We start from the raw sequence: 14,052 nt of genomic DNA on the forward strand, positions 1-14,052 counted from the left end.
GGGAAGTTCACGTGATAAACTTGACAGCTTCCTCTTCTACGGGAAACGTGTAAACTCAAGTGAACTCAGCAGGCTGAAGTCTGAACCTTCTGAAGTGTTTGACGTTAGAACATTTTTTGAATGATTCATGGCTTGACAGAAAAAGCCCACGCTGTCAAGTCCCTGTGCAGCATCTGTTCCTATAGAGTGAAATAGCAGTGAAGTACAATGCTGATGTAAGAATATTGATTACAGCAGCTTTAAATGACTGATTCTTGCTTACAGCATCAAGTGCAACACCTGCCCGAAGGGCACCAGTAACTTTATTCAAAACCAAAATGTCACAGTCTAAACTTATTGAATTTGGGACCGCCTGAATTTTCTCAATATGTGATCTTTATTTTTCACCAGAAATGGCTCCTGGCATTTCTCCTGGATATTTTATGAGAGCGACTCTTGACATTCTCACACCGGCGCCATATTACTTAAATGGAGAAAAACAAAAGAGCACACTTTAATGTGAAAAGGAACCATGTTTATTTTTCACTCTCGTACAGACTTAGCTCAGACAGTAGTGACGCAAGCTCTCGTACTGTATTTTTTTCCCGTAAAAATATCCACAGAGACTGAACGGATAACATCATGGCCTCTTACAAAGTTCAAATGGAAACATTAAATTAAACACAATATTTGCATCATTTACAATGAAACACAGAGTTCAATCTATCGCCAATAAACACAGAATTGAAGCTCATTTGTCCTATGTATTGTGTTTTGAACCAACGTCCGTCAAGATATACAACCAAATCTTTACATTTACAATTTTGTAATGCTTAACAATTATTCAGTGGACTCTAACCTAAATTACAGAGCACATACTGTACTTGATTGTGTTTTTTCTGGGAGGTTTTGTTATACGGATTTGGACTATTTACGTATCAACAGCTAAAACTCACGTTGGCTAATTTTATACGTTTAAATTGGAGAAATTAAGGAAAAACAAAAAAACAAATAGGACCCGGTGACTGAGTGAGGTGAGTTTACCCTACTGACATCGTCATTGTGCAACACATCTGAGGACAGCCCCCCTGTGCGTGGGTGGTTGACTTAATAAAGTATCTTTTTATAGACAGTCTGAATATAGGTTTGATGACCTGAAGTGTAAAAAGAACATGTAAAGCAGTATGTAGAGATGAGAACACCCTGGTTTTGGTGTAACGGTACTGTGGCACAGATGTGTCCCACTAAATATCCATATGCTCAATTAGCAGAACGTTTAAAAAAAGAAGAAAAGAAAAGAAAAAAATGACACTCAAATGTCCATTTCACACCTAATCTCCAATAATAACCTGTGTCTACAACTGTAACACAATTCACATATTATGTACCACATAAAATAATAATGACAGGACTTGTATGACTGCCAAAAACGAACTGAACACAATAAGTCCAACACAACACTTTCCCAATATGAATACATGTTAATTGCACCAGAATGCATTTGAATGTTAAGCTACAAAAAGCATGAATAAAGTATGAACAATGTGCAAAGACAAAGTCTATATTTAAGGGAACTCTGCATTTAATATTGAGCTATTTTCTTCTCTGTCACATTTTAAAAATAAGTCTCCATTTATTCTCATAGCGTAAAATTGATATGAACAGCAATGGCTACTTTGGTTCCTTTTTAATGAGCAAGGAAAAGATAAGAGGGGTGAAATTACTTTACAAAATATACATCTGTAATTCTGCTCTTTCCAACAACCCTGACTGATGAAAGTATACTTTTTGTGTTTATGTGTGCAGTGTGTGCAGTTTGAGGGAATTTCAAAATGCAATATCTAAGAAAATAATCTAAAAAAGGCAGGTAGAGAGGAAAATAATAATTGATTGTGGCTTGTATCCTAGTTACCATGGTACAAATAAGCTCACCATAGCCCAAAGTGCCTTAGAGTAGATTTTTCTAGTCCAGCACAGTCTTGAGACTGATTTAGACTGAGTTATCACAAAGCCTTTCAAAGTCAAGCCCAACATTAACCAGAGTCAGATTTGATTGAGCAAATTTTAATAATAGACAGAAAATCTGTTTGAGAGGCTTTGACAAAGCAACACGTCATGCAATACGTCTTCTTTTTTTCTTTTTTGCACAGTAAAGCTGCACTAGGTAACTTTGCACAAATGCTAGCAAGTTCTGTTGCTGTCTGAGAAAGTGAAGTTGCTGTGATACTCACATAGACATTTAGCCCAAGACAAACAGGGTGTTATGGCATGTATCAAAGGAAGCCAGCTCGTAAAGGAGGAATAAATCAGACATTTGCAAGTCTGGCTTTTTATTAGGACAGTGTGCTTGCTAGCTTCTGATAGAGATGCCATTGCCTCTGGGTACAAAAGTGCATATGAGGAGAATTTATGTTGGGTAAATAGAGCAGAGCTGGTTGAATTAAAGAGGATAGATCCCTCTTCTGTTCTCTATCCAAAGATGAGTACTTTCTCATCTCTTGCCCAGTGCAGCTTTAAGATACAAAATTTGGGTTGATTTATTTTTGTCTCTGTGTAGCCTTCAGTTGTTGGGTTCCAGTCCCTCTAGATGGTCAGGGATCGGTAGACCAGTAAGAATGGTTAGACACTTGTTCCACACGTTGAACACAGGACACACGGGTTGGATGAAAGAGACATGAAATGTGTGTAGGTGCTGGGAGCCTACAGCATCATAGAAGCTCAGGTATCCGGCATCGTAATCCAGCAGGACCCCAACGCGTCGCAGGTGGGGTGACGGCTCAATCGCTAGCTCCTTGCTGTTGTGACGAACCACCCAGGAGTTGTTGCAGCGGCAGAGCACCCAAGACGCTGAGTTCTTGCCGATCCATTCGTGCTTGGGGGCTGACTTATAGGCTATGCCTACAGCATACCTTGGAAGGAGATAAAACTTCTATTATCATTATTTGGAAACCAAAGACCATCAGTATTTGCTTAGTTGAGTATCTCAGTATTCTGTTCATAAGTGAATGTGGTGGTATAAGCAGATGAAGTGGTGAACTGTCAGAAGTAATTGTGAAATGAGGCAAAGCTTTCAATTTCAACATCAATCTAGGTTCCATCCTTCATTTGTTTCCATGACTGAAAAGTTGGGATTGCGGATACAGCTACCTGCGGAGTGTGTCTACACGCATCTTTAGCAACAGGCTGAGGATCTCAGACATCTATAAGGACCTGCTGCTCCTTTATGCAGAAAGCAACAAACTGAGGTGGTCCAAGCATCTAAATAGGATGGAGCTTTCCTTTTAGAGGTTCTCTGGTCATGCTTGGCTGGGAGGAACCCCAAAGGCTGATCCAGAATACAATAGAGGGATTACATTTGTCATCTGACATAGGAGGATACCTCAGGAGAAAGGAGGAGGTTTTGGTGGGGAAAAGTCTGAAAGCCCCACAACCTAATTTTGAATAAGTGGACAGAAATGCATAGATGGATAGATGTTATCCTCAAACAGAATCCATAAATTATTACTTAAAATGTGTAGCTCTCACCATGTGCTCCCTCCAATGAGAGCTTCCCAGTAGTGACGCCCACTGTCAATATAGACATTTCCCACTACACCGTAGCTGCTCTGGCTGGCGAACCGCTCTTGGCTGTGGCCTTTCTTGGATGTGGTTTCATCTCGCTCCACTGTCAGGTTGTCGTGAGACACTTTCAGCTTCTTGTGAGCAGATTTAGGATCAAGCTTGAATGGCTGGCCTGTTCGTAGTAAACGAGATAAATAGAAGAGTTGATTTACAAATGGTTCCCATAATTTGCTAGGAAAAGACAGAGTATACCTGAGTTCTTACCAACTTGACCATAAGGACCATGTAGTTACCAGTAACAGATTATAGTGAAGACTTTTCTAGCATACGTAATTTCTCTCCTTGACCTAGTTACCACCTATGGCAAATATTTAGCAGTCCACCAAATAAATAGTAATTAGGGGCTGTGTGTTTACAGACAGGAAAAAAAAGACTCAGGACTATTTCAGTCTTTATTATCTTACTGTTTGTCTTTAAAGTCCCTGGTTCACTGCTTCTGCTCCCCGCTTGGTTAATAGCCTTCACAACAAAGATATACTTGGTGCCACTCTGCAGACCGTGCACTGTATAGTGGTTCTGCTTGATGTTGGGAACAATCATCCAGCTTTCCAAGGAGTTACAGAGACCTGAGAGTGGAGGAAAAAAACAAAAAAGTCATGTCAGATTTAGTAAATAGACAGTTAATTCACTTAAATTATAATTCATTGTATTTATTTTTTGCATTATGCGACTCTATAGGACAAAGTCTAGAATGAAAATGAAACTGAAGTGCTGAAAAATTCATATAACTGCAGGCATTTCTCCTTAAAATAACTCAAAAATAACAGAAAAACTATTTACTTAAGAGTTCCCTGGAAGAAAAATGCATCGCTGTGTGAAAGGACGGTGAACAAAATAACTGGTTGTGTGCAACCCCATGCCAGTGGAAACAGGTGAGAGGGTGTGAAAAGGCACATGAGGAAACTATTCACACCTTATTGACTTCATAGCTGCACAGTGCTCCCTCTGCTATGTGTGTTTGTGTGTCTTTGGTATGTGCTTTTTATTTAATGGCACTTCAGAGCTGCTGCACAACCTCCTAAGGCATATGTGTGTATATGTGGGTGTTCATTTTCCCTCCATTTCATGTCTTTGTTTGCCTGCTGATTTACTCGGGAAGTTGCCACTGCTCGTTGTTATCCATCCATAGATGGAAACCAGTGTTTTGGGTGTGTGTGTGTGTGTTTTTTTTTTAAATAATGTGCACCCACAATGCAGATTTTAATGTCACTGTCACATAAACTGTTATGCCATATTCTAACAAAGACCTTTAAACAGACAAAATTATCATCGGGTGCGCTGACACTGAACACAAAGTCGTTTAAATATTTGTTTTACCTTTTAAAATGTTAAAGCAAGAGAGGAAATGAAGAGTCATATTCATTTACGAAATGAAATGGAAGCATTTCTGCAGTTATGTAAAGATAATTTGCAGCACAGGCCTAAAACTAACCTGTATATTATGGAGCCCTACAAAGGACATTGGAAAAAAAAATGAAGATGAACTTTTGTGAGATCTCGCAAAGCTTTTGCGAGATCACGCAAAATAGGCCGCATCCTTCAGAGGCTGCATTTGAAGGCTGATTATGTCACAGCCAGGCGAAGACGGCTGTCCCAATTCGAAGGCTGCTCCAAATGCATCCTTCATTTTCCCGAATTTGATGGATGGGTCGGGTGTATCCTTCGTGGCCCAATCTATCCCAGAATTCATAATGTGGCCCAGCCAATTCCAGTTTCCAGCAATGGTTGCAGCTATTACGCTTTTAAGATATTTTCAGGCAAGAATGTAGCTGTGTAAACTTCAAATATCTGCTCGGTTTATCAAGACATCAAACACAAAAGTGCTGCGAGGTTTTCGATAACGTCTGTTACCCACCAGCTCAAACCTAACCAGGAGGTCGAGGCCCACTAGAGCTGACGAGAACACCGCACTTCTGGTACATCGTGCCTGGATCTCCCGTCAGCTTCAAGCCGGCGGCCTCCGAAGGATGCAGCCTATTTTGGAAGATCTCACCAAAGGTTTGCGGGAAAAAGTAACTTGAGATCTCGCAAAAGTTCATTTTCATTTTTTTTTCTCTAATGTCCCTTGTGGGGCTCCGCAGTATATTGTAAACTCACATATGCTAGCTTAATTCTTTCAGAAATGGTAGCTAGACAGTGAGATAGCCTTGATGACTAACTTTAGCTAACGCAAAAACATATCTTGTCAAGGTGATTATAGATGATAGTTTGTTATGTAATATATAATTCACTGATTATGGAAGAAAAAGCATCTAAAGTCAGGCTAACAAAAGCTAGCTTAGCATAAAAGTATGATCTGTTAATAATATAATATGGTCTAGTAAAGCTACTTTCAATATTCTGAATTATTTACAGTATATTGACAATAATGTGCTTAGTAAATGAATAATCATAATGAAAGTAGACCGGCACCTAAATTCATTAGTTATCAGTTTAGGCTAATATGTTAAACATGTATTTGTGTGTACTTTGTTTTTGAATGCAATTTAAATTTCTTTGGAGGAAAAAGAAACAATGAAATGTAGTTAACTAAAAATCCTGAATCCTGAAAATTATTAAATCCATGATGCTAAAGACTAAAGGCAATATTAGTGTATGCCACCATGCAGTTATTATTTAACTACTGAGGAAGCTACTGACACTACAACAAGCTAAAAGACCTCTAAGACTAAAAAGCAGTTTGTGCATGATCTTGTCATGCATTTCCCACTGGAAATTAGATTCAGAAGGCTGTACAAAACAATTAGAAGGATAATGTTTTCACTGTTCCATTCCATAAAATTACAATACTTCTACTTCCTGCATAGTGATACAACTCAATTTCCACAGGGGGGAAACTTCTTGCACATGACTTGAATGCCAAAAGAAACACCTCTGACATTACCAGACCTGATAACAAGAGGAGAGAAAAGTCACGCTGTCTTCGTGAATGGAAAGAGACAGAAATGTGAAAGCAAGAGAAGAAACGAAATGACAGTTTAATGGCTGTCATTTTTAAATACTCTTTAATCTGTGAAGTAATGACAAGGCAATGGCAAAGGTGTAACCTTACATAGATGGGAAGGAAAAAAAATAAAGGAAGGGTGTAACCCAAAAGTATCAGGAGCTGAGTGAAAAGGAGGGAAACAAAGCATGGGAACCAAGAAAAGAAATGGAAAAAGGTACTTTTGCTGTTAGGTAATTCTGTTTGAATGTTAGAAAGGATTTCAAAAAGAACAGATGAAAGACAGAGAAAAGGCGGTTTGATTGAAAGGGAGCAGGGGATCTCGCCTTCAGATGCCCTGACCCCATTTTCTTCCTTGTAGTTGTTGCTCACTTGAGTGTGCTCATGATTGTCTAGGGCTTGTGTGTATTTGAGCAAGAGTGAGTATGTCGGCATATACTGCCTGTCTGTTGTTGCTCTACGAGACATTGTGTCACTTAGCGTGCGTCAAGGATGCTGATTCGTTTCCCAGCTGTCATCCCTCCTGACACATCTCACTCCTTCGATGCCACTTAAACCTAAATGTTTCACATGTTTCAGTGTAAGAACTCTGCGTTTCCAGTGAAGTCTAATCTTTTACTGAGTGCTCTCCATGCATTCTGGATTTGCTATTGTCAAATCTTATCCCTCTTTCATCCTTCACAAGCTACAGTCATTTGATGTGTGACAACATCAGGGTGATAGTAGCATAAAGGCCAGAGGCTTCACTTCAGGAGCTTCCACTTCCACTCCAACGTTATCTTAGAAAAGCACTTCAACTCCCATCTGCCTAAGGGGAGCTAGTGGCCAGCAGTAGGGCAGCAGTTGATCTTAGGTCTAACGAGGATGCCTCCTGGATGCCTCTTAGGTGAGGTGTTTCAGGTATGTTCTGCCAGGAAGAGGTCCTGGAGCAGACCCAGAACTCACTGGAGAGGTTATATCTCTCAGGTGGTTTGGGAATGACTCAATGTGCCCTCGGATGAGGTGAGATGACTTGTCTAGAATTAGGGTTAGGGCTTGGTTTTGGATGTTTCAAGGTGGATGCATTTAGAAGGCCCAATTGACATTGGTATGGGGCAGAATATGGCTTTCTGGCACTACTTTGTCTACTTTCAAGGTGCATGGAGAAAAGAAGAAAATCTAAAGAAGTTAAAAGTCTATCAACACTTTAATAATAATTTTAGTTCTTGACCAAGCCATTAAAGCTCGTAGCCCTCATCACGGTCATCCCTGATGTCTGTAGTGCACCCATGCATATAGACAGCTGTCACTGGATTACTGTGATGATGAATAAAATTAAACTACCATAAAAGTGTCAGCATTCAAACATAACATGATTCTTAGACAAGGTTGATCTTCTTAAAGGATATGTGAATGTTTATCCACAATTCAGCGTGACAGATGGAAATTACATCAATCTGTTTGCATTCACATTTACCAAGTTAGTACTGCTAAAAGGATTGCTTTTTTTCCCACAAATTACATTAATTGGATACTTAGGAAGTGGAGTTGTACCTTAATTACTTAATGGAAGCCATTACGGTGCTTTAAGACCCTGAATGTGGCGCTCAATGGGTCGCTTCAACCTCTCTCCTTCCCCCTGGGAAGTTTTTTTTTTATGCAGTTCAAAAAGCTCTTCCCTACAAACGGCTCACCATCTTTCAACTTTCTTTTTTATTTTGCTAATGCTAATGAATTCACCCCCGTAACCTCTTATTTTCTTTATTGTAGCTGGGACCTTAAAAATAACTACTAAAATAAACTTTGTAGATTGGTTATCTGAGCTGGGTTATATCTTCATGTATTTATTCATTCTTGTGCTTTCAAGATTTGAAAAACCATTTAGTTCTTATCTGATTCCAGCATTCATTTCATACTTACTGGCAATGTTGGACTGTCCGGTGAAAATAGCATACTGGAGCTCATAGGACGTCACAGTGAATTCATCATCTGACGTCCAGTGGGCAGTGATCGTGTCATAGGACGCCGTGCACAGTTCTTCCCTTATGCACGGAGCACTTGGAGCTGCAATGATTGAAGAAAAAAATCATCGCCTCAGGCCCTAATTTTAGATTGTGTTTGGATAAAATTGCAAATTACATTAGCGATATTCCAAAGTGATGACACACTCAAAGGTTGTCAGCTGTTACAACGGTAGCCCTGATTAACCTTGTACGTGTTCATTTGCTTCGATTTATGAGTCTACAAGCTTCATTACACATAGGACTGAGGATGCTCTTTCTAATAGAGTGGTAGGCTGAGCATTAAAAGGAAGGCAGGAGCAAAATAATAAACAATTCAGATAAAAAGCAGATCGCATTAACAGCGGGAACAGTAAATGTAACAGCCCTTTTTAGGAGTAACAAATGCGAGTCATTACATAACCAGAGATGTTAGATTGGCTCTCTTCCACTCATGCATTGATTCATTGGAAAACTTCATTATGTTATAACTGTTTTTGTTCCACAGAGAAATAAATACAATGAATCACTCTTGTATTCAGTGCATGAAACCTCTCGGTAGCAAGAGATAGAAACAGAATGGACCGAGGTAAAGAAATAAAGATACAAAGGCACAGCTTAAATTGATTGTAAAGCCACTTCCTATCTCTTTCTTTGTCTGTCACTCGCTCCCTCTCCCGAGCCTTCTGTCATGAGTGGCTGCACATAGTGGAGTGATTCAGACTGATTCACTTAGTGAAAAGGCCCTCCAGCGAAGCCCTCATGCATCACAGAGAATAAATACGAGCCAGCCACTTTCACAGACCTTCAAAACCCACTACACTACCTCATTTTTGTCCCCACCAAGCTCCATAATTCATGCAGTGACATTTTGATGGGGCCTTGCAAATAGGGCATCGGAAATTAATGTTGAAAATTAATTTTAGAGTTAATAGGCTGGGGTCTGTTCAAATGCAATGCTTGAAGAAAACCAAGACATCAAAAGATTTTTTTAAAATCCTAAATTAAAGCATGAATATAATCTTAATTGGAGGCAATATTTGAGTTTCACAGTCCATGAGAAACTGAATCGTGTAATCAAAGGGCTACACTATAGATTAAGACTATACATTAGGTCAGGGATTCAAAGAAAGAAGCCATCAAAAGATGATGATAATGAGGATGAACATGAACAGCAGTTCTCAGTGATTGTCACCACACATTTTGAAAATTAGTTGTCTGGTTAATCAGTATAATCTGTCCTGTCTTCCACCTCTGTTGTTGTGATTTAGCACCGTATAAATAAAACTGAATTGAACTGAATTGAATTATAATCAGCAGACGTCCATTTGATGAAAAATGGAGGTTAAACATAAAGGTTTCCCAAGCAGAAAGTTCTGGGTTTCTGGGTAAAAATAAAGCCTGCATTTCCTTGAATGGCCACTTGAGGCTATCTTCAAATGCAAAGACTTCCATGTTAAAAGGCTGAACTTTACAGCAGAATAAACATCTTTACAGCCTGATACAAAAGACACTTTGCATCTTAATGCCAAATTACTCCCTTTTGGAGTCACCCACCTGAATTGTATCTAGGCTTATGCGGTCAGATTTCGTTGAATAGGCAAAATGGCACAATCTCTAAACTCCTTGGAAACATATCCCTAAACGTAAATTTTGTGTCACAAGCATTAACAAATGCTTTTTACGCTTCTCACTATATTTTGTGTTTTGAGAAATACATATCCAACACAGTCAGTTGCAGATATTCCCACTTTATACATGCCACCCTGTCACTGTCCTCTCTTTGTAAATACTTAAAATTTTAATTTAACCTTTAGGGCCCTACATGGTCAAGCTCCTCAGTACTTATCTGACCTGCTGAAACCACATTCCTCTTCCCAAGCTCTAAGGTCATTAGGTCAGAGACTGTTGGTGGCCCCACGCACTCGATTTAAAACTCGTGGTGGTCGGGCCTTTCAGGCAGTGGCACCAAGGTTGTGGAATTCTCTCCCACTGGTTTTACGCTATATAGACTCCACTGATTCTTTTAAAAAGCAGCTGAAGACATTTTCATATAGGCAAGCTTTTATTTAATTTGCTTTTATGTTGTATTTTATTGTTTTACATTGTTATTTGTTGTATTTCCATTTTTTCATTTTCTTTGTTGTAAACCACTTTGTGATTTTTATCTGCAAAAAGTGCTATAGAAATAAATTTTACTTACTTACCAACAGTATTTTTTTTTTCATCCAATACCCACTCTGCACTTACGAAACACATTAGTTAAGCTGGCCCATAGTCTACTAACCAGTATTCTAGCATTTTATTTGAATGCTACTTGGCACTAATTAGCAGTGATCTGTATAGTACATTGAATGCCTGCCAAGCTTGTTAGCATTAGTTGGTAACATAGCACATCACCCAAACACAGTCAGGCTATGATTTTTACCAGTGAGGTAATCCAGATTCTCCAACAGCTTCTTCTCTCTAGTAAAGTCCAGGGCAAATGTGTCGAAGGTGTCAGTCAGGTGTATCTCAGGAATCAGCACTTGGGTTGATGCAGTAGCCATGGAAACCCTATATCAGGACCAGTAGATACTTGTAATACACTTTTCATGTGAACTAGTCAGTTTAAGTTATTTTGTAATTGTATATCTATGTTATAGGGGTGTTTTTGAAGGGTAGACCACCCGAAAATAGATTTTAACTGGACTTGGAAAAAAAAAGCATCGCTCATGTCAACATCACAAGTGTTAGCGATACAGTGACAAGCGTTTTTAGCATTTTGCAAAGCATTGTACATAACATCCATATACAGAATTAACACCTCAACAATTGCTAAATAAAAACACAAATTCCCAATCTAAAGAAAATCATCTTCCTAATTAGTGAAGCTGTGTAGATTAGATTCTGATTGAAACACTGCTTTTTTATGAAGGACTAAAGGATAATGATTTATTTTTATATCACCCCTTTTGTTTCTCCTAAGGATGCACATATTGGAGAGCAGGTTTTGTTCTCAATTGCCAAATCAATTAGTCAGAGAGCTTAAGCAGGGAACGGAATAAGATTATGCTAAATAGAAGATGAAATCCCACTCTACTTGTTTTGGCTGTTGGCGAAGTTATGTACACAAAGTTTTCAAACTGTTTCTCACCATTTATGTGGTTGCAGTCTTTAACCTCTCCCTTAAGCTAGATTTTAACATGCTGAGCTGAATAATTAAGGCATGCGGTCAGTGTGTGGGCTGTCTGACCTCTCATTGATGCTCTTGGCTGTCTGCAGAAAGCGAGCATGATCGGTTTCTTTCAGCGTTTGATCGGCCTGTGTTATGAGGGCTGTGGACCTCTCTATGCATTGCTTGCAGTTGGAGATCTGTTGGGCGAGCTTCCGAAGCCTCTGTGCCTAGAAAGTGTGAAAGAGAAAGTCACAGAAAAGACTATCAGGATGAATCAGAATGGATGAAATAGTGGTTATGCAAGTTAAGGTGTTGTGAATCATTATGGTTGATAACATAATCAGAGCTGATGGCACGAAACGTCCCAGAAATATGGGGTTTTATGGGCGCAAGAAGATGGATGTTAACATTTTGAAGTCACTCATACATGAAAAGGTCAAATCCACGGTTGACTAATGCAGGTAGTCATCAAATTCTGCATGTTTTCTTCTACTGATATTAGCATCACAGAAGGTTAACAAAGGGCATGAACATACCCATCATCCATAAATAAAATCACAGGACATTTAGTTTAGCTTTCACTTTACTTGTCTCTTTTTCCACATTCTTTTTGCACGTGACACTTCAAGGTAATGTTTTGGACATAGCTACCCATGATTGGTTGGTTTCTTAAATTCTGTTTTGAAGCCTTGAGGAAACAGACTTGACAACGAGATTAAAAAGTCATTAGGCATTGAGCACATTTATCCGCTATTTTGAAAAAAGGAAAACAAGACTTTTGAAATAGACTTTTTATTTTATTCAGTATGACATAAAATTAGTGACTGACCCATCAACTTAGCAGGATAGCGTTTATAGGTGTCATAGGGGCTCATTTGCTTTCCCATAGACGTCTATAGAACGACTATAGAAAGTCGTTTTTGCAACCAGATACTGGCTATCTGGTGGCCTTCGGATAGAATGGTGGTTTAAGACAGCAGTCACCAACCTTTTTTGTACCATGGACGGGTTTATGTCCGGACCAGCCTTTAAGGTGTTGCGGATAAATACAACAAAATAAAACCAGTACCGGTACCAAAAAAAAGAAGATTTATTCATAACACACGGGAAACGACCCAGGGAAACCGAGTTAGCGATAAAAACAATAAAAAAAATAATGCTAAAATTGCTGAGAACCATGAATTTCACACCCAAGCCTCAACTCTCACGGCCCGGTACCAAACGACTCACGGACTGGTACCGGTCTGGGGGATTGTGGACCGCTGGTTTAAGACACTTCCACGCTGACTTAATTTTTCCAGCTTGGAAGCTATGTCCATGGTTTATCTTGTGTATGCCAATAAAAATGTATGAATTCAATTATTCATATGAATCATTTTAAGGGCATTCATTCTGGTAGGGAAATCTGAAATCGTGTTCATTATTTGAGTCACTTTACCATACCTACCTTGTTGCTCATCTGCAAGATGCTTTGCAACCCACCAAACTAATGTAACAACATGCCTCTTGTTTTCTGTGGTTGGAGATATGGGTGTATAGGTCTTATTGCCGCACTACTAGAGCTACCATCAAAAATAAATTGTTTCATTTAAAAAAAAAAAAAAAAAATTTTTTTCTTGGCTGGAGTAGTCCTCAGAAGCTCCATATAGATTTAAAATCTTAACAAAAGAAAAATATATAAAGAGCAGACAGGGTGCTTGACAAAATGTTTTCTTTCAATATCAGCTAATCTTCTCATGCCCCAGCTAATCTTAACTTTTTCATAGCTGTCAGTGATTCTGCTAAATGCAAATCTGGGATTTTAGATGGCCTCGTTTGCTCTTCGGTTTCATTTTCTTTCCCTGTCAGCAAAGATTTCAGGAGACAGATTTAGGTCAGTGGTTGCATTGAGGTCAAAGGACATTTCATCAGCAGCTTGGCTTGCAAAGAACCCAAGATACTGTAATCCTGATTTAAGGGCACTGAAAATTTCCATCAATTGCTAGTCATTATTACTACAGAAACTTTGTCTCAGAAAAGACAGTGTTGAGTTGTTTTTGAGTATGAGTATCACAAACACCCAAAATCAATTTGTAAGAATTCTGTTGGTCTATAAACAATGATCCATCCATCTGTATCCATTTCTCTATTTGCTGCACAATCCTAACAGCTGAAAGCCTAGATTACATGGTAAAAAAAAAAAAAAAAAACCATCCCTAGTGCATTCCAAGTCTCATTAGACGGAGCTTAAAGAAATCATCTTGGTTTAGAGTACGAGAAAGAGTGCCGTCCCATATGCTCTGGGATCTGCTTTTGGGCAGTCTGTCTGTTTTTCCCTTCTGTTGAATATGTGTTGAAGGGTTTGCCGTCTGTTGGAAGAGTAAGGATCAGGA

General features: G+C 39.0%; 1 protein-coding gene across 2 annotated transcripts in view; it reads right to left on the reverse strand.

Moving 5' to 3' along the window:
• Positions 1 to 492: 492 nt before the first annotated feature.
• LOC146492076 (E3 ubiquitin-protein ligase Midline-1-like) overlaps positions 493 to 14,052 on the reverse strand; it is a 91,917-nt gene continuing 78,357 nt past the window's right edge. For both annotated transcript variants that reach the window (XM_085150393.1, XM_085150392.1), the window contains exons 5-10: positions 11,759 to 11,907; positions 10,952 to 11,079; positions 8,444 to 8,587; positions 4,005 to 4,166; positions 3,505 to 3,712; positions 493 to 2,888 (exon numbers count right to left, since the gene is read on the reverse strand). In XM_085150393.1, the coding sequence (XP_085006519.1) occupies positions 2,540 to 2,888; positions 3,505 to 3,712; positions 4,005 to 4,166; positions 8,444 to 8,587; positions 10,952 to 11,079; positions 11,759 to 11,907 (1,140 nt within the window). In that variant the 3' untranslated portion in view covers positions 493 to 2,539. The remainder of the gene's footprint in view (positions 2,889 to 3,504; positions 3,713 to 4,004; positions 4,167 to 8,443; positions 8,588 to 10,951; positions 11,080 to 11,758; positions 11,908 to 14,052) is intronic.

Source organism: Neolamprologus multifasciatus, chromosome 23 (genome assembly GCF_963576455.1).
Source record: "Neolamprologus multifasciatus chromosome 23, fNeoMul1.2, whole genome shotgun sequence".
NCBI lineage: Eukaryota > Metazoa > Chordata > Actinopteri > Cichliformes > Cichlidae > Neolamprologus > Neolamprologus multifasciatus.